This window comes from Besnoitia besnoiti, chromosome II, assembly GCF_002563875.1.
Source record: "Besnoitia besnoiti strain Bb-Ger1 chromosome II, whole genome shotgun sequence".
NCBI lineage: Eukaryota > Apicomplexa > Conoidasida > Eucoccidiorida > Sarcocystidae > Besnoitia > Besnoitia besnoiti.
Genome location: NC_042357.1, coordinates 981,046 through 1,000,468, shown reverse-complemented (window position 1 = coordinate 1,000,468; position 19,423 = coordinate 981,046). Strand labels below are relative to the sequence as shown.

At 54.6% G+C, this 19,423-nt stretch overlaps 6 protein-coding genes across 6 annotated transcripts; all 6 read right to left on the bottom strand.

Moving 5' to 3' along the window:
• Window positions 1-1,032: 1,032 nt before the first annotated feature.
• BESB_034950 (SAG-related sequence) lies at window positions 1,033-2,121 on the bottom strand (the record flags this gene model as incomplete). The annotated part of the gene is made up of 1 exon (XM_029362081.1): window positions 1,033-2,121. One exon carries the CDS (start codon window positions 2,119-2,121, stop codon window positions 1,033-1,035), a length of 1,089 nt encoding a protein of 362 aa, XP_029221046.1.
• Window positions 2,122-3,851: 1,730 nt separating this feature from the next.
• BESB_034940 (SAG-related sequence) lies at window positions 3,852-4,835 on the bottom strand (the record flags this gene model as incomplete). The annotated part of the gene is made up of 1 exon (XM_029362080.1): window positions 3,852-4,835. One exon carries the CDS (start codon window positions 4,833-4,835, stop codon window positions 3,852-3,854), a length of 984 nt encoding a protein of 327 aa, XP_029221045.1.
• A 1,072-nt stretch (window positions 4,836-5,907) lies between these two features.
• On the bottom strand, window positions 5,908-7,018 carry BESB_034930 (SAG-related sequence; the record flags this gene model as incomplete). Its single annotated transcript, XM_029362079.1, has 2 exons — window positions 5,908-6,767; window positions 6,820-7,018. The coding sequence occupies 2 exons, from the start codon at window positions 7,016-7,018 to the stop codon at window positions 5,908-5,910; spliced, it is 1,059 nt and encodes a 352-aa protein (XP_029221044.1).
• A 1,957-nt stretch (window positions 7,019-8,975) lies between these two features.
• On the bottom strand, window positions 8,976-10,252 carry BESB_034920 (SAG-related sequence; the record flags this gene model as incomplete). The annotated part of the gene is made up of 2 exons (XM_029362078.1): window positions 8,976-10,013; window positions 10,067-10,252. The coding sequence occupies 2 exons, from the start codon at window positions 10,250-10,252 to the stop codon at window positions 8,976-8,978; spliced, it is 1,224 nt and encodes a 407-aa protein (XP_029221043.1).
• Window positions 10,253-11,775: 1,523 nt separating this feature from the next.
• BESB_034910 (SAG-related sequence) lies at window positions 11,776-12,903 on the bottom strand (the record flags this gene model as incomplete). The annotated part of the gene is made up of 1 exon (XM_029362077.1): window positions 11,776-12,903. The coding sequence occupies one exon, from the start codon at window positions 12,901-12,903 to the stop codon at window positions 11,776-11,778; it is 1,128 nt and encodes a 375-aa protein (XP_029221042.1).
• Window positions 12,904-16,371: 3,468 nt separating this feature from the next.
• On the bottom strand, window positions 16,372-17,478 carry BESB_034900 (SAG-related sequence; the record flags this gene model as incomplete). The annotated part of the gene is made up of 1 exon (XM_029362076.1): window positions 16,372-17,478. One exon carries the CDS (start codon window positions 17,476-17,478, stop codon window positions 16,372-16,374), a length of 1,107 nt encoding a protein of 368 aa, XP_029221041.1.
• Between the last annotated feature and the right edge of the window lie 1,945 nt (window positions 17,479-19,423).

The following is a 19,423-nucleotide window of genomic DNA, read 5'->3' as shown; positions in this document are numbered from 1 at the left end:
TCAGCCGGGCGCCAACCTATTAAGCATACATCGCAGGACCCGCTAAAAGATGTAGGAGTACCTGCTTTTCGCGCGTGAAGTTGACAGATGCAGCCCGGCGGCGGTGGAGGCCCACCCTGCCAACGCAGCCGTCCCTAGGCACGTGCACGTAGTCTGCCTCGGTGCCGTCGGCTCGTGTGCTGTGTAGCTCACCGAGCCCGGACAGGCGCTTCAGCTCCGGCATCGAAGAACAGGCGTTTCTCTGCGTAAGATGGCGTCTGCACACTGACGTGTCGGTCTGTGTGTCTGCCTGCTACGTCCCGTACACGGACGAAGAATGTGGAACACGCTAGGCACATCACGTATCATACACCTGTGAACTCTCAAGGCAGCCTCGACCTAACGCAGTCTAGACGGAACGACCAGCGCAGACTCATGCAGTGGTGCAGGCTTGACGAGTCCGGCAAACTGAACCGCGAACCCCTCTCTCGCCCGTTCGGAAGCCGCTGAACTTCTACGCGTGGGATACAAGACATGGCACGTACATTGCTGGTAGTCGGAGCTCTGAGGTGGCAAATAAAAGTCCTCTTGGAGAGCACTAGATTTCTCCGTTGCGTTGTTGTACGACCGGCAGGGCAAAATGTGTCTCGCAGGGAATCTTGCTGCCAACAAACGACCTCAGAATGTTGAGCGATACGTGCAATATTCGTTTTCGCTTAGAGTCGTCAAGAACTTCTGTTGCGAAAACGAGGGCATTCCAGAGCTACACCGCAGGGCGCGGCCGTGCTCGTGCATCTACACCCGCAGTAGCGTCGGAGTCAACTTCTGGCAGGCATCCGTATGCTGAATTCCTGGATGCCTACTCAAATGCGAGAAACCCGCTTCACACGCGGAGCGCACGCGCGCCCACGCTTATAATGAGTCCGTCCCACAATCCAGGGAGCTCTCTATCAACGACAGCTGCGTGCTTCATGCAACGGGCGACAGCAGACATGGGACCAATCACCACAAGAAAAACTGCAGCGAGTACTGCAGACCGAGACATAGCAGAGCTCACGATCTAATAGAAAGCCCAGCAACTCCAATGGCGCCAGACGCTGCTGCAGCAGCTGCACGTGCGATCGAAGGTGCAGCGGAAGCAGCGCCCGCAGCCTTCACCGTCACGTGCACCTTGCAGGGCGTCGGTGCCTTGTCAGTAGGAGACTCCGCCCCTTCCTCAGCACGAGAGGTAGTTTCATCTCCTCCCGTTGGTCTGGGAGTGCATCCGATGTAGAACTCCTGGTCCGATTCCGGGAAGCCTTCTTTCGGAATCGTTAGCACAACCGGGGAGCCCTCCTTCGTCTCTTTGGTCCACCAGGTGTCTTCGAATTTGGGCAAAATATCTCTGTAGCTCTTCTTGCATGGCTTCAAGGTGTCGTCCTCGCAGTAGTTGGCGTTGTATGACTCCGGGGTGATAGAGCCAGCCTTACCGCAAGCCAATGTCAACGTGTTCTTCTCTTGGGTCATTTCCACCGTCAATGTGCTACGGTTGCTGTCTGAGCCGTAGGCGCAGGTGACAACACTCTCAGCGACAGAGGAGGATCTAGCTTTGACAGTGATGTCAACTTGACAGTCCTTATTTGAACTGGAGTTTTGGCAACCGACGAAGAAGTATGTGTCAGTAAAGGGGAGGTCGGAGTCTTCGAGCTGCAGGGTTCTCTTTTCTCCACTGCTCTTCGACTGCGGGCCTTCCTTGGTCCACTTGGCGTTGTTGCTAGTTTGGAGCACATCCTTCAGATTCCTGCCCTTAGTCTTGCAGGTGGTAAGCGTTTCGTCTTTCGAGGAGTCACACACTTTTTCCAGATCTGCTGGAACGGCTTGGTTCTCCGCTGGACATTCGAAGGCGGCAGAGAGCTGACCCTCGGCCAGAACGACCTCACGATGGTCGACCGAGTTTCGGTTGATTCCTATCGCTGAGCACGACACGACGTTGCTGGACGACTGCGCCGAGTCCTCATTGAGGCTTCGCGGAAGCAGGCTCTCTGTGAGAGTATCTGCAGAAGCACTGCCGCTTGACACTGCCAGAACTCCGCACGCGCATAGAGCCATCAATTTGCGGCTCTTCGACTTGAACCCTCCGCGCTTCTGCTGCAGACGCGCCATGGTGACGAGGCTGACGTTAGTGAAGAATGTTCCCCGTGTCTCATGCAAGGAAAACGACACATGCAGTGAGTGTGTGCTACTGGCGAAGACCAATGACACATTGAATGCTGCAGTGGAGCATGCTGTGAAGGGTGCGCTGCATGATTGTCTTGAATGTGCGCGGGTGGGCGCGGTGCCGGTTTGGAGCGCGCCGGGGTCCGCGGGTTGTCTTGATGCAGCCAACTCTATCGTTGCGCGGGCAAGCAGGATCGTTCTCGTCCGCAGAGCGTTAGGAAGTCCCCTGCTAAAGGTATGGAGCCGTCATTGAAAAAGTATTCGGTGGGCTGTCGCTTGATTCCGCGGCGTGCACGGCGTCTCAGTTTAGGGAAAGTACCAACAAGGGTTCCGCCTTCGTTGGGAGTATTATTGATGTGGGCAGGCTGACGAGTCCCAGCCCGCCTCGAGGATCACGGTGACTTCAGTGCCGCACCGCATTTTGTACCTTCTTCTCAAGAGAGATTCGTTCGTTTCATATCAGACAATCCTTCGCCATGGTAACTCTACGGCGCATTGCCCAAAAGAGTGTCCGACGCAGTAATCCCGGTCGTGCGCCACGTGCTCTCCCACACGCACGGGCATAGTACCTCACGTTGTGTGACTGAGACAGGATCGCTTGAGAGACGAAGAAAGTCGAGAACGGAAGCAAATACTTGTGGTCGAAAGATGCCTGTTCAACTGAGAAGGATAAATTGCAGTGGAGCGCCTACTCGCTCTGAAGGCGCCCCCGCAGTGAAGTATACGGGAGGCAGAAGAGTCAAACGAGGGGTTACCTGATACGTAGTTGCATTATCACCGATTCATCACGTGCGGGTGCGCTGTTATAACGCAGTGAATGGGGATCAACCTGGGTTGGCGCGCTAGCGGCCGTGCGAAGATGCAGATCAACGCTGACTTGTCTGCTACCACGGAACCGTATTGCGGACCGACGCGAAGCCTCAATGGAGCAGGAATGTGCTCTCCTTAGGCGGGCATGCGTCGGAGGTGTACGACAATCCTAGAGTGCGACATTCTCGAGATGAAGTTTGCACAACAAACGCCCGGCATGATACGGTTGATGCCCAAGAACGGACAAAGACTCTTTTTTAGTCTCTTTTTTAGTGCATGGCTGTCCACGATCACGAGCAGCATGCCTTAAAGTATCCACCGAGTAACCAAGGTACTAAATATGGTATTGGAGAAAGGAGGTGGCTGCGGGTGCATTTACCGGATAGCTGTCAGGAATAGGCGTCACAATGCATTTGCCCGTCCCACTATACATGGAGCAAAGATGGAAAACAACTGGACTGCGGGACCTGATCATCCGCACCACACAGGGCTCGGATCCCGCACCTACATGTCCACTACAGCTGCAGTGTGAGAACATCCCACTCGTGGACAGAGGCCCCTCTTTCAAACATGTGCAACACATGAATAAGAAATCTCTGTTTGGTTATCCTCTAGTCTAGTATGCTGAACAAAATAGAACACAGATGCGAATAACATGTCACGCAGATGCAAGTATACGAACGCGCGAGCCGGAAAGGAAAGGATTGTCCGGTCACACGCCCTCACTTCCCTTCCTTCCCCCGCTCATGAAGATCATGTGCGGGTCTAAAAATAATCAGCCAAAACAGCTCCCATAGCTGCAACGGCGGCCCATACGGACAAGGTGAAGCCTGCGAGACAAGATGAACTAGACGCCTTCACCGTCACTACCACCTTGCAAGACGTGGGACGTTGCCGGGGTTTTTGCCTTCCTCGTCGCCAGCGCCAGAGTCACCAGAGGCCTTCTCGGCAACGTTCTTCGCATTGGTAGTGCAGCCAACATAAAACGTCTGGTCCTCCACCGGAAAATCCTCTCTCGGGACCGTCAGCTTCAAGACAGGTGCAGCTGTCTCTCCCTCCTTTGTCCACCACGGGCTGTCGAACCTGGGCAAAATATCCTTGTAGCTCCTGGAACACGGCGAGAGCTTCTCGTCCTCGCAGTAGCGATCTTTGTAGTTCGCCGGCTGGATAGTGCCATCTTTTCCACACTTAATGGTGAGGGTGTTATTCTCTTCTGTCATCTGCACTTTCAGGGCACGAGGGTTGCTCTCTGCGCCGTAGGCGCATGCCACAACATTTCTGTCGACGGAGGAAGACCTCGCCAGCACAGTAATATCTACTTTGCATGTCTGTTTTTCCCGTTCCGTGCTTCTGCAGCCTGCGAAGAAGGTTGTGTCGCTATAGGGCAGGTCATCCAACGTGAGCTCCAGTGTCCTCGAGTCTCTTTTTTCCGACGGCTCTGGCAGTGTTGTGGTAGTCCATGTAACCTTGTTGGTAGCCTGCAGTAGCTCTCGCAGATTCGTACCCGCTGCTTTGCACGCCTCTACATTTTCCTGATCCGGTGGGTAGCACACGTCTGTGAGTAGCACCGGAACAGCTGTGGCTCCCGTCCCACACTGCAGAGTCGTGGAGAGTTGCTTCGCGGACAGCACAACGCTGTTTACCCCAGCAGTGCGTCCCCTAGTATGGTCGGCTACTGTGCACGAGACAACCTGTGGAGGTTGCAGCGCAGCCTCGCTCAAATTTCGCCGAAGCTCAGCAACCTGCCGGCCTTTGACCTGAACCGACCCCGTTGTGTTTGCATTGCCGTCATCGTGAAGAGTTGCTCCAAGACGCAGAGACACTTCCCCAGGAAAAAATGCTAGATGCATGAAAGCCGAACATAAAGAGGGTGGCGGGTCACGAAATCAATAATTTATTCATGTGTCTGGCTCCAGCGTGGCCAATGCTCTGTCTGGATTGTGTGTCTAGGACCCGTTGAGGAGGCGAACCTTCGGCCGGGGTCACCGCGGAGGACGATGAGTCGAGAAACGCAGTGGGATCGTGCAGATACACAGTCATTCGTGCCGGATGCTGAGTAACGCTTTTCTGGCTTAATCTCATAAATTTTAGTTAGAGAATCCCTCTGAGCGTTGCATTTTACAGTGCTGTGTTTCTCTGTTTGAATCCCGTTAGCAAGACACGCCAACGACACAGTTTCTGGCATTCGCGCAGTGAGGGATGAAGCGTCCCGGCGCCACGCGTCAAAAAAAATGGCTTATACTGCCGTAGAAAATACGAGTATGGTATACTTTCTGCACGTTCTACAGCGCATTAGTTGGCTCATTTCGCGGCACCACTAGCTGCCTGTGTGTTGTGTAGTTTGAAGAACAGCTCACACGATACAGTAGGAGGCGCAAGTGGCGTTGTGACTCAGACCCCCCCAAATTCGGCGCTCAGGAGCATATGCGAAATGGTGCCACAGCTGTCCTTTCAAGCGCGGTAGAGTACTAATTTATAATGCCCGGAAGGATCTTCGCCTTGCGTACCAGCACCGGTGCAGTGGTGCTTGCCCCGAGCCGCTCATTGTGAAGGTGCGCTCAGGACAGTCCTGTCATCCACGCCGGCGCTAGAAATCTGAGTAGCAATTGAAAATTGGGCCCAGTTAACTCCGACGGGCAAATCCTCGAGAGTGCCAAATTTTACGACAGCAGGTAAATCTCCACCGATTCAAACTTTGTTCCCTCTCCTGGCTTCCACTGACGGCCGGCTGCGAAAGCTTTAATAGAATTCCATGTTCAGGACATGATACGGCGTGTCTTCTTCGACTGTGGAGAAACCTCTGTCGAGGCCTCAGGGAAACGCTCGGGCAACTAGGGCACACACCGTACAGCAGCAGCTCTGCCCCAGTGACGTGGGCCTCCGCCCCCAATACTAAAGAACTAAAATCGACGAAATTCAGCCTTAAAGCAATCGAAACAAGACAACAGCGGGAGCATCAACTGCTGAAGTACCAGCAGCCGCAACAACATCCCCCACAATCGAGGACACAGAAGAACTAGCGGCCGCGGCCCTCACTGTGAACATCACTTTGCAGCGCGTGGGCGAAGCTGCAGGAGCCTGAGTCTCCGGACCTGCGTCGGCGCGTGAACCCCCACTCGAGCCATCTCCGTTTTTCTTCGGTGAGCAGCCAACGTAAAATCGCTGGTCCTCAACTGGAAAGCTCTCCTTCTGGATGGTCAGCTTCACAGGCGCGTCGTCTTTGCCCGCCTCGCCACTCCACCAGGTGCTGTCGAACTTGGGGAAAATGTCTGTGTAGCTCTTGTCGCACGACTGCAAAGTGTCGTCGCAGTAGTGCGTGTTGTACGAGGGAGGGGCGATGGAGCCGTCGGCGCCACAGGCCACGACCACCGTGTTGTTTCGGCTCGTCAGCTCCACTTCCAAGGGGCGCGGATTGCTCTCTGCGCCGTAGGCATATGTCACCACGTTTTCCTCAACTTTGGACGAACGCGCCAGCACGCTGACATCGATTCGGCATGTCTTCGCTGCGGCCGGTGCAGATTTGAGCTGACCGGTCGCTGCGGATTTACATCCGACGAAGAAGGACTTATCAGTGAAGGGAAGGTCGTCCTCCGTGAGTTCTAACGTCCTCGCTTTCCCCTGATGTTCATCGGTCGGGCCCTTTGCACCAACCCACGTGATATTCCTTTTAGCCTGGAGAAGATGCTGCAGCGTGCTCTTCCTGTCGTTTTCGCATGTACTGACATTTGCATCCGGCTCTACGACACAAGCTTCATCGTCATTTTCAGGCACCGCAGTGCTTCCTTGACCAACACATTCCACAGTTGCAGTGAGCTGGTTCTTTGACAGAGTCACCTTGTGAATGTCTGTATCGGTGCTTTTGTTCCGAGATTCGCCAACACTGCCCAGGCGCGAGGACGCTTCGGCAAAGCGTGGATGCTTGCTCTTCGCGTGTCACCAGCTGCAAATCACGTGGAAGAAACACCTCGCGGGGTCGACCCTCGACAGCTCCGCCTCTTGCCACCAGCTGAACGCCACCGACGCACAAGACCATCAACGTAAGGGCCCTCGATTTGATATCGCCAGGCCGGCGCTACACGCTCTGTGTAGGCATCATCGTGGAAAGAAACAGTGGCGGAAACGGAAGGCGGCCTCAAGAATAAAAGTGTAGAAGATCTACCACAAGCCAGCTCATGTGGGTGCCTACGCAAAGTAGGTGAAAGCTGGGCAATCGTCTGGCAACCTGTGGTCGCGGAAGGCATCCAACGGTGTTTTGGGGACGTGCGTCGGCCGGGGCCAGGGCCCCAACTAACCCCACAAACGCCGGCGCCCCCCCCCCCCCCCCCCCCCCCCCCCCCTGGGGCGCGACCGCTGTTGCGCCCCCCGGCCAGCTGACAGCACGCGTAGCCGTCTCCATAAGCGAACCTGCTGGAAAAAGGAAAGCGATCCTTTGGTTAGTTGATATGGCAAAGAGGAAAGGCTCTGTACGCCTTCCATGGCGGACAGAAAGGGTCCCGCCTTGCAAGCAACGCTTGCGGCGGAACCCAGTTGCACGGGCACTCGCGCTGCCGCAGTAAAGTGCGAGCTGACCACGCCTTTCAATCGCCAAACGAAGATACTGTGCTGGCTACTTGGAGACGGAGCAGGTAGCCTGCGAGCGTCACTCTGTCGTGCTCGGCAAGTCGATGTCGGTTAAATCGACAGTCAAGAGCGCCAATGGCCAAGTAGGGCGGTGGAGTCGATTTACACAAAGACACACAAGAGACCGCACAGCAGACACAGAGTCGGGGAGTGTGCACTTGAAACGGGAACATTGTCGCTGCAACGAAAGCGCCGTCGCATCTCTGTATGCTTTGGTACTTGTGACACCATCGTTGGCTGTCCGGGGCTGCCTGCTGGCGATGACTCCGACATTACGCGTTGTGCCGTGAGTTAAATAGGGTCGATCACAGTCTGTGGGTCGGTTCCGTTCTCTCGGCGTATTCCACGTCTTCGGACAATACGCGTTGTGCCATGAAATAAATATAGAAGGCGTCGAATACGCCGAGAGAACGGCGTCGACACACAGACTGTGACTGGTGACCGGTTAGGCTGCGAACTGGATTAAAGTAGTTTTGACGGGAGAAAAGAAGCCGGTCGTGGGCACGTCTACGTAGTGGATTTTGAGTTCGTCGGCTGGTTTTACTTCGCCGGGTCCCGACGGGCGCTTGAGCACCGACCGCCGACTTGTATTTCGCTGCGCATGATGACGTACGTCTTTGATATCGGCGGCCTTTGTTACCCACCGTGTACGGAGTAATGTGTCGAGCACGCTCAGCGCACCACGCAGCACAGTCATCTTGAAATTCTGTAGCCAGCGTCGCGCGAATATAATAATTTACTGTTAATGGCAAACTTTCGCTCATGCAGTCGTGTTCCCACGGTCAGTCCCGCAAAGTGAAGCTCTCTTTCATCCTTTGGGCAGTCGCTAAGCTTCGTCGCACGAATAAAGTACATGTCAAGTACTGTGTGAGGCGTGTCAGTCGAGCTGGATAACGGTAGTCCCCGTGGCGTCAGTCTCGCCGGCAGCCAGGGGTGAATGCGCCTCGCACTTAATGCTGCTGTGATCCATCCACCTCATGACGTTTGAGCGCCTCTTGAAATACTCGTTTTAGCTCATCGTGGTTGGGATTTTCCCCAGCGATGTACAAATTGCAGTTCCTCCGACGGCATATCCGCGGGATGAGGCCATGCAAATGCATTTACACGGTACTTCAGTGACTTTAGCGCAGCCATGCGTACAATGACTTCTTCGTTGTTCAAGTAATCGCGCGCGAGGAACCTGTTTCAGAGTGGAGCATATGCACGCCTGCGCCTGCACAGATTCCGCATCAGAATCCGGACAGCCGCCTCTGAACGGTAGCTGCATGTCTCAGGCAAATGGCGAAAGCGATACTACACCAATGGCGAAAGCGATATAACACCAAACAACCCCCGAAAACTGCGGCGAGACCTCCCAGGTTTGCATGCGCTCACAACTTATGGAAAATAGCAGCAAATCCAATGGTGCCAGACGCTGCTGCAGCAGCTGCGCGTGCGATCGAAGGTGCAGCGGAAGCAGCGCCCGCAGCCTTCACCGTCACGTGCACCTTGCAGGGCGTCGGTGCCTTGTCAGTAGGAGACTCCGCCCCTTCCTCAGCACGAGAGGTAGTTTCATCTCCTCCCGTTGGTCTGGGAGTGCATCCGATGTAGAACTCCTGGTCCGATTCCGGGAAGCCTTCTTTCGGAATCGTTAGCACAACCGGGGAGCCCTCCTTCGTCTCTTTGGTCCACCAGGTGTCTTCGAATTTGGGCAAAATATCTCTGTAGCTCTTCTTGCATGGTTTCAAGGTGTCATCCTCGCAGTAGTTTGTGACGTAAGACGTAGGCACGATGGAGCCGTCCTTCCCGCAGGCGAGGGTCAGTGTGTTGTTCCCGTCTCTCATCTCAACTTCCAGCGGTCGCGGATTGCTGTCTGCGCCGTAGGCACATGTCACAATGTTATTGTCGACTGTGGAAAGTCTCGCCTTGACAGTGACGTTAACTTGGCAGGTCCCCTCGGGGGGATTCTTGCTTTTACAACCCACAAAGAAGGTTTTATCGGTGTAGGGAAGGTCATCCTCTTTCAGTTTCAACGTCCGTGCCTCTCCTTTAAACTCCGCCCCTGACCCCTGTGCCGCGGTCCACTTTACACTTGAACTGGTCTCAAGTAGCTTTGAAAGTTGTTTTGTTCCTTGAGATGAGCATGTATCCACAGTTGCCTCAGTTCCCATCACACACCCTTCTTCCATGCTTCTCGGTACGGCAGTGCTTCCCTCGCCACCACATTCCAGCGTCGTCGTGAGCTGGTCCTTTGATAGCGTCACGCTCAGGGTTTTCGCCGCAGCACCATCCTTGCTCTGTGCCCCTGGCGCGGTCATGTCTCTGCCCTCACCAGTAATAATTTTACAGAGCGCTTGAGAGATAGTCAACCCAACTATCCTGTCCAATTCGCTTCTTAGAAGTCCCTCGTGAGGTTCCCCTGCAAGAGCCTGGCCGTCGCACAGGAACAGGGCACTACTCACGCACAAGGCGATCAACTTACGAGCCCTGGATTTGAACCCGCGACGCCGTTGTTGCATTCTGTTTTTTCGCGCCATTGGGGTAATATAGAAGAAATCCGCCAGCAAAAAAGCCACGGAAAAAGTTCGTGAAAAATCTGACTGCGTCTACGCCACAACGAAGAAGGTACTCTGACAACACGAAGGCCGTGGGCAGCATGCTTGATCATCTGGGGGGCGCGCACGTCGAGAATTGCAGTCTTGCGAATACTTAACGGTGCTCCGCGGACTCTGCAGATCGTAATCCGTCGCCGGGTTTGCTGGACGCGCGAGCCACCGCTGCTCAAAACCGCGGAGGAACTAAGTCTCAATTTGAAATCGGGAGAAAATAGAGTTGTCTAGGATCCTTCCAAGATTAAAGCGAAACAAAGTGAGGCCGAGCCAAATGAATAGCGTGAAGAGCTAGCGTCGGAGGTTCGATTTCAGTGTAAGCGAATCGGGGTGACGGCCGTCTCTAGAGACACTTGGGTCACACTGCCAGCCTCAATCAAGGGGGTCTCACTCCTCATGTCCGTCGAAGTGGCTAGCCCGGCGAGCGGCAAGGGGATAGTGACATATGGTCACGCCGACAGATGTGAACAAACCAGCTTGGAGGGTAGCCGACGATTAGGAGCACACGAAGAGCAGAGACCGAGTGACCAGGGAACTGGGCTGTTTCGGAGGGAGGGTTGTGTGTCTGTCCTGTTGGCGAGTCGGCCGCTTTCGAAGATGTGTGACGCTGCAGACTGGCAGCATGGTTGTCCCTCGGTGCCTTGCAGGTGAGCGGCGACTTTCAGATAGGTGTTTGGCGTGGGGGTTGAACAGGCGCGAAGCTGAGCAGGTGTCGCCGCCGGAACGCAGTCGGTCAGAGCCAAAACTGTCACGATTATGCACTTGTTTGTCTCAGCCGACGAAACAGCGAGCGTCAGGCGGACTCACAAAGGCCGTGGCCAGCCAGAAAACTCAGCTACAGTCGACTGCAGCCTAACGGAACGGTCAAAACGTAATACTTTTGCCGGCACCAGCCGCACGACGTGTGCCAGCAAAAACTTGCTACAGTGTATGCAATCACGTATAACCCATACGCTACAGCTTAGCCATATCGGGCGGACCGCGCCACCTAACTGTAGGTTGCTTGTTTGCTTTGGTTCGGCGCGCTAGGTTCGCCATGACACCGACTGACCGCCTATGGCAGCATCAAGTGGTTGGGCAACTCAGGTGTGTAGTGGCATTCCGTCTCAGTCTTATCTCCACCACCGAACAACGACAGTGATATGTCTTGGTAACAGCCCGGCCCCCGGTACTGGCCCCCCGTTGTTCGCCTCAACACCACTCACAAGTCGGCCCCGGTTGGCTGTCGGAACAAATTTTCGATCCCGCGGATGAGATAAAAATGGCAAGTTCGCATCAAGGGGCATGCCCACGAGGCTTAGTCATGCCTGTGCGCTCACTCTTATTCATTTTTGGGTTCTGCGACAGATGGAAAGTGGATATCTGCGCCTCCACAGCGTATTTGCTGTAGCACGTGAGGAGCTTTCGGCCGTGCCCGAGGGTAACGCATACACGTGTAGAAAGTACCTGTCTAACTCGGGCACAGTACCGACAGAACTGGGTAGGGAGCTTGGCATTCCGTATCCCTTTCCATCAAAATCAGCAACTGGCACTCGAAAAGCCGGCAACACGAGACGGTGAACAACCTTCGTCGAGGCTTTGCTCAAGCAGAGCCAACGAAAAAGCCAGTCAGAGCGGCAATTCCAAATACAACGGAAATCATTTCCGTTTCCGTAGCCGAAGCTGCAAGCGAAGCAGAACCCGCCTTCACGGTCACCATCACCTTGCACGCCGTGGGACCCTTAATTGCAGGGGTCGCATCAGTCTCCCCTTCGCCACCGCGAGAAACTTTCTCCGGGTCGGTAGTCGACGTCGGAGAGCAGCCAACGTAAAACGTCTTGTCCTCCGCCGGAAAACCTTCCTTCGGGATCGTCAGCTTCAAGGGTGCGTTCTCCCCGCCTTCCTGCTTCCACCACGTCTCTTGAAACGCAGGCAGAATATCCTTGTAGCTCTTCGCACACGGTTTCAAAGTAGCGTCCTCGCAGTAGTAGGCGTCGTACGCCTTCGGTGTGATAGTACCATCTTTGCCGCACGCAACTGTCAGGGTGTTCTGCTCCTGTGTCATTTCTGCCTCTAGGGGTTTGAGGTTGCTGTCCGAGCCATATGCGCATGTCACAACGTTGCCGTCAACTTTAGAGGTCCTGGCCTTTATTGTAACGTCGACCTTGCATGTCGCTTCCTGATCCGCAGATTTCTGGCAACCAACGAAGAAGGTTTTGTCGGTGAGGGGGAGGTCTGCGGCTGTCAGCTGCAGAGACCAAGTTTTCTCCGGTGCATTGGATGCAGTCTTTGGCGCCCATGTGGCACTGCTGCTTTCCCCGAGAAGCGCCTTCATCGTGATCGTGTCACTCTGCTGTGAGGCGCACGACTTTACAGTCGCCCCCTTTTTTGTGACGCAAACCTTGGTCAGGTTAGTCGGTACTTCTTTCACCTCAGTGTCGACACACACCAGGGTTGTAGAGAGCTGGTTTTCTGACACGGTCACTGGGATAGGAGCTGGCTCCTCCACGCTGACTTGGGCGGCTTTACCCGTGCATCTGGTCACTGTTCCGGTGATGGCTTCATCGACGACGGCGTTCAAGCTCCGACGCAACAACCCTCCTTGCACCGAATTTGCGAAGGCACTCCCGCTGGACAGCAACAATGCTCCAACCACGCACACGGCTATCATCCTCTGAGCATTCGAAGTGAAGCCTCCACGGCGCCGCGACAACGCCGCTGTCCTCGGCATGATGAACACTCGGCTGTGGGTAAAAGCCACAAAATTCCGAGAAGCGCAACCGATTATGCTCCCTAAACCGCCAGGTGAGGTCGTGACTACGGGAGTTGACAATTCTGTATCTCGCGGGGTTGGCAAGGCAATTGTAGAAGAAGTGGGCGCTGACTGCTTTTCAACACACAACAGGGAACCCAACTGCGCAATTCCGATTGCTCCCTTAGCTCGAGCGCGGGGGGCGAGGTTGGGCTGGTGAATTCCCAGCGCGGGGTTGAGCTGCCCGTTGCACGAGCCAGCAGACAGCCTCCTATCCTCCAAATACGACTTGATCCAATAGTACGGAAAACTAATCTTGCGTCGATGGCAATTTCCCGTCGATTCTACTAACTTGTAGGTAGGGGTGTGGCGCTTATGAACAGAAAACCACTACTCTCTCTCGGCTAGGGCAAAGAATGGACGAGCTGTCTGAGGCGAGGGGGGGGGGGGGGGCGGGACCGACGCCAGGACCGCAAAAAACGAACAGTTCTATTTCAAATCGCATACACTGCTGTCCAGAAAGAAGCAAGGCGGACCCGGCTGATGCGTGCCCCAGCCCCAAAAACGCAGGAGTGACTTCTTCAGATCGTGCCAGAAAAAGCGAGTTCATTAACGTTAGGTCGGGTCAGTCTGTTTGCCGCTCGCGAGAGCCTAAAGGAAAGCCGCTTTTTTACCTCGTGGCAGAAAAAGCGTGTTCATCAACGTTATGTCGGGTCAGTCTGTTTGCCGCTTGCGTCAGAGCCTCAAGGAAAGCCGGCGCGCCAGCACTGAAGAGATGCGCACATGCGTAACCGGGCGATGGAAACGGCGAGCGCAGGGGGTGAAAAACCCCTGGAGGCAAGCCGACGCGAGCAGAAGCAGGCGTGCGGCGTGCCTGTGCCCGTTTGGCCACACCTCTTGGACAGCGCAGGCGCACGATACATCGAAAAAACCGTGCATGCGCTACACAGCAGAACTATGCGCCGAAAGCAGCAGATTCGGTAACTTTACGTGGAGAAACACAAATTCATGTGCCTTCATTGTACGGAGGCTGACATCTTTATGCCTGTAAATTGAGGGAAGCAGACACCCAGTTGCAGTGACCCCTTTATGCCAGTGTGGTTGAGCAGTGTACCATGTCCATTACGCCTGCGGAGCTCGGGAGCTCCGCAGGCGTAATGGACTCTCAAGTAAGCCAGTGGACACATGAACTGGACTCGCTCTGTTTGTATTGCCCGGCAACTTCCAGGGAGGGCGATGGAGTCCAGCACAACAGCTAAAGCTGTAAAGATGCTGGAAAGCAGGCAGCTAAGAGTACGTACAGGCTTCGCATCGCGTGTGATTGTGACATTGCGGTGTTAGTCTGCTATCTCCACCGCACATCCCGGCGAAAGTAGCAGCTCAAAGAGAGGCAGGGGTTGTGCAGTAACAAAATGAACGACATGGCGGCTGCGTTTGGCGTCGCTGAGAGCTGTAGTGCATATGTGCAAGCCACGCACTACCACGTGCGTGGAGAGCACCGGTGATCCAGTGAACCGGGTCCACCCACCTTCATACGAAGGTGAGCAACAGCTATCTGATAGGACTGGCTTGTCGTGTGTTTGAATACACACTACGAGTCAGTCCTACTTGAGCCTACATGTCTATATAGGAAGGCAACTAAAATAACCGCATTGTTCATTGTGTTGAGAGAAGAAGAAACTTAAGATACCACCGCATCACCCCAAAAAACAGCGGTCCGGCAATTCACTACGATGTTGCGTCTGGCTCTTAGGTTTTCGAGCAGTTGCCAAGGAACCGCGTGGATGCTCATCACGTGTGTGGTTGCCACAGTAAGCGTCAGAGTAAGAGACGCTCCTTACCAACAGCGCGTACACACGAAATGAATCCCTGTTCTCAGAAAGGCTATCGACGTGCCATTGGAGCACACCACATGGAGAGGCTGATGGGCGGTGCTCCGCGGATCCGGCGCGGAGCACCGCAGCCGCGGAGGGTGATCCCACCCCTCAGCGTGCCTCGAAGTACTTCTGCTCGGTGGGTCCTCTCTGCATAGCCCAGCTACGTGGTGCGGTGGTCGCTCGGTAAGAAAAAGAACTAAGTTGCGTTCTGGGTGCAGGAAGAAATAGAGGTGTGAATGTAGCATGTGCATCATATCTACAGGCCAGAATCACGATACGCTCTGAACTCTTGAATTGGAGGGGGGAAAACGGCGCGTTCAATGAAATCGGAAAATAAGAAAGACAGCAGTGTGAGGGCATGTCCGGCGTCATGTTCGACCGGCGTCTTCGTGTATGAATCTCCGGTAGACCGCCGGGAATGTCGCTACGCGTTCGAGCGTACAGGCGGCGTAGGCAAGACCATGACGGTCCAGTGGTTGAGCGGCAGAGCATCGCACAATGAAGGTGACAAAAGTGCCGAAATTGAAGGCATGTTGTTGCGTACGTGGCAGACAAAGGACGTAGAGCAGGAAGGTAACCAAATCTTCTACACGGGTGGGCGAGTGAGGCGCGCTAAAAGGGGGGGATCAGCGGGTATCGATCGTACGCATGGTACCGGTACAAGCATGAAAAACTAAACGGGTGACCGCCGAGGTGTAACCAAACGGCATGAAGTACATGAGGTTTTCTTCAATTGCATAGAGAAAACCTGCCAGAGGCGGCAGAGGTTTTTGCACACACAGCTGAGCCGCTCCACCGACAAACACAGACGCGGGTGACCCGCTATCGTTCTGGTTGCTTGAGCAGCACACCAGGTCCGGCAGCCTGATTGCTTTTGGCTGCGCTGCCGCTGAACAGATTGCCTTTGTGACTTTCTGAAGGTGCGTGGTGGAGGTCTTTCGTCTTTCTACCGCTGTTTGTGGAAGTTAGCGGCAGTGCTAGAGATCTCCGGTCTCGAGGAGTTTCCGTGTCTTGTGGTGGGGATGGGAGCGCCGCGTACTTTTTACCTTAATCCACGAGTGCTCCACGTGTTGGCCATAATCTAAACCCGCGACCACGCCAGAGTGCGATGCGTAACCTGCCCCTACGTCCTTCTATCCTGCCAGCGAGTTTCTTGGAGAAATATGCGCTGCGTCAGCGTGGCTGAAAGGGCTGCCGAAATGCTGTTTCGTATGATACGATGGCCCGATCTAACGCGCAAGAAGAAGCCTCGCATGGAAGAGTCTCCAGCGTGGTGGCCCCCGACGGCCGGATAGGCGTAGTTCCCTTACGCGACGCCCTGTTGGCATTTACATTTTCATAAAAACAGAGAGCCATAAACGGATGGCATGGATCACCAGGTGTGCCCATGCACGAAACGTCAGCAAGTCAGGGCACGCGCTGCGCCTCATATATCGATTCGAAATAGTATGGAGGTGCCGCTCCGCAGTACGTCCACAGAGATGTAGGCCGCCGTAAGGCACTACGCGCCAAGTTCACGAATTATGTACGGAATGACATATATACTTGGATGTCAATGTCATACCTCCTTTCAAAAGGTTCCAGTAATAAGCCAAGTCAAGGGGGCAATTCCAAATACAACGGAAATCACTTTCGTAGCCGAAGCTGCAAGCGAAGCAGAACCCGCCTTCACGGTCACCATCACCTTGCACGTCGTGGGACCCTTAATTGCGGGGGTCGCATCAGTTTCTCCTTCGCCACCGCGAGAAACTTTCACCGGGTCGGTCGACGACTTCGGAGAGCAGCCAACGTAAAACGTCTTGTCCTCCGCCGGAAAACCTTCCTTCGGGATCGTCAGCTTCAAGGGTGCGTTCTCCCCGCCTTCCTGCTTCCACCACGTCTCTTGAAACGCAGGCAGAATATCCTTGTAGCTCTTCGCACACGGTTTCAAAGTAGCGTCCTCGCAGTAGTAGGCGTCGTACGCCTTCGGTGTGATAGTACCATCTTTGCCGCACGCAACTGTCAGGGTGTTGTGCTCCCGTGTCACTTCTACGTCGACGGTTTCGAAGTTGCTTTCTGAGCCATATGCACACGTGACGACATTGTCGTCCTTTTCGGAGTCCCTGGCCTTTACTGTTACATCCACTTTGCATGTTGTCTGCCCGGCGCCCTTGGCCCCCTTCTGACAGCCGACAAAGAACTCTTTGTCGGTGAAGGGAAGGTCCTCCTCCCTAAGCGTTAGCTCCCATGTTTGTGATTGACTGACATTCCCACTCTGTCCCTGCTTTGACCATTTAATATCACGCGGAGAACCAAGGAGCGTTTTCAGCTGGACAGTTCCATTTGATTGACAGTCCTGTACTGTCTGGACTTCCTTCGGATTGCAGACTGTTTCTAGGTCGGTAGGTACCGCCTGGCTCCCGTCGCCGCACAGCAACGTTGTGGTGAGTTGGTCGTCGGACAGAGTCACTTTGAGGGGGGCGTCGCCCCCGGCTCTACCGCTGGATGTCACTCTGCATAGCAAGTTTAGCTGAGGACCTTCTTCCCCGGCCACGTTTTGCCTAAGAAATTCGTCTCTGGATGGATCAGGAAGGGCATTGCCACTGGCCATCAACAAAACTCCGCCCACACAAAATGCCATCACGTGGCAAGCCTTTGACTTGAAGGTCCCACGCTGGATTCTCCAACTGCCTGCCATTGTGGAAGAATCGATTCGAAATAGAGGGAACCCCCTTGAAAAAGTACGCCAACGTCAAAAGATACCACGCGCGAGGCAGCACGGGGGAACTGTCTGCTCGGAATTCCCAACATCCGACGTGGCAAAGCGATTCACAGCTCGAGGGCACGGGTTCGGTTGGGGCGCGCCGATGTAGCAGGGGCACCAGTGGGGTGGAAGAATTCTGAGTCACGGCGCAGTGCACCACGTATCTTCAAGAGGCGAGTAAAGTTCTTACATCCTGCAGGAATTACCCGCTCCATAATACTAAACTTTCACGCGCACTGAGTTTCTTCTGCGGGAGCCCTCCTTTGCTTCGTATGGATATGTGTGTAGCGAGTTCAAGATGAGGTGGGGCAGTAGCGGCCCGTGAGCGACGGATCGGACGGCTGTGATGACGTTCTACAAAGAAACGACACTAGAAATTCCACCGCAACTTTAGAGCGGAAACACGATAATTGGTTGCGCGCATACGCGACGGAGGACAGTTCGTGAGCTGCCGGGGTGGATTTTTCCCTGATGTAACCCGAAGTGGCGTTTTGAGCGTTTGAAGTCAAAGCACACACACACACACACACACACACACACATGTATTCACGACAGTTGCTGACGCTTGCAGAAGAAAAGACAGAGGTCCAGGCAGGGACGTCTGGAAATGAAACTTTTCATTGGAGTTAGCGACAGTGTGCATGCTTCCTGACACACAAATGCGGTTGGGATCTTTTCTGAGACGCCGGAACAAAGACACAAACCTATGTGGCGTGCACAGAGACTGCTAATGCGGCAGGATCTGGACTGCCTGCATGTCTCCCCGAAGGATCAGTTAACTTGCGATTCAGTGGGGGGACGGGGGGGGGAAGTGAACAACCTGAGCCGGGTCCTCTGGGTTGGGAAACGACACAACGCGCTGTTTGATTAGTCAAGAGCCTCGCGCAAAGCCAAGCGCGAGAAAAAGTGACTCTGCATGAGGCCCTCGCCCCAGCATTATGTTCCAGCAACGTTTTTCTTAGTGAAGGGAGTCAGTATAACGAGCGTGAGAAACGAAATCCAGCTGACGTAACTTCCGCGCGGTAGTCGTGGACGCAAACGCCACACGACACACAGGGAATTCATTTTAAGTGAGGCGACGAGTGTCGCGCGACTACGCATATTGGCCCGTACTCCCAATGGAGGATAACGGAATCCCCGTTTACGAACATTCAGCGACATGAAGAAAACGTAAAACAGCTCATATGCTGTGCGCGTGCAGGGGTTTTATGCAGCATTGGGGCGCGCCAGTCAAGCTCGTAGCAGACCCGCGTTCACTACGATGAAGCGTATCTGGAAGCAGTGCGAACAGCCGCATACCTCCCCTGCCCTGCACTACTACATACAATCTAGGAGTCCACCGTCCGTTCCCCACTTCTGATTTTCGCTCTTTATGCAGCCCTCAGCCCCTACAGGCGTGCTCGATCGTAGCTACTCTCGTTTGAGCAGATAGAGAACGGAGGTCCTCATTACTCGATGAGACTGTCTATTTTCTCGTTGCTCGCAACTCATTCGAAAGTCTGTCTCGCCACAACACTCGTCCGCCATGCTTATGGGCAGACACTAAACTCGGGGGCGAGGTAGGCCGTATACCCTCTTCAAAGGCCTGATTCGCGCTGAAACATGGGACGTGCCAGGTGAGCGCCTCTTCATTTCACTCCTTTTTCTGAAAAGACACGCCCTGCTGCTCGTGTTCGTTTCACTCTCACGTTTCTGCATCTATCACACACTGCACCTCTTGCTTCTGCCTGTCTCGCATGGCTCCAGGCGGGCCACCGCCACCAAAAACGAAATGAAAAAGTCAACGAAGCTGGGTCACCCGGCGCAGCATCTTTCGGTACTCTGAAATTCTACTTCGACGCGTGTGCACGCCAACCGTTTGAACTGGTAGTACAGGAAC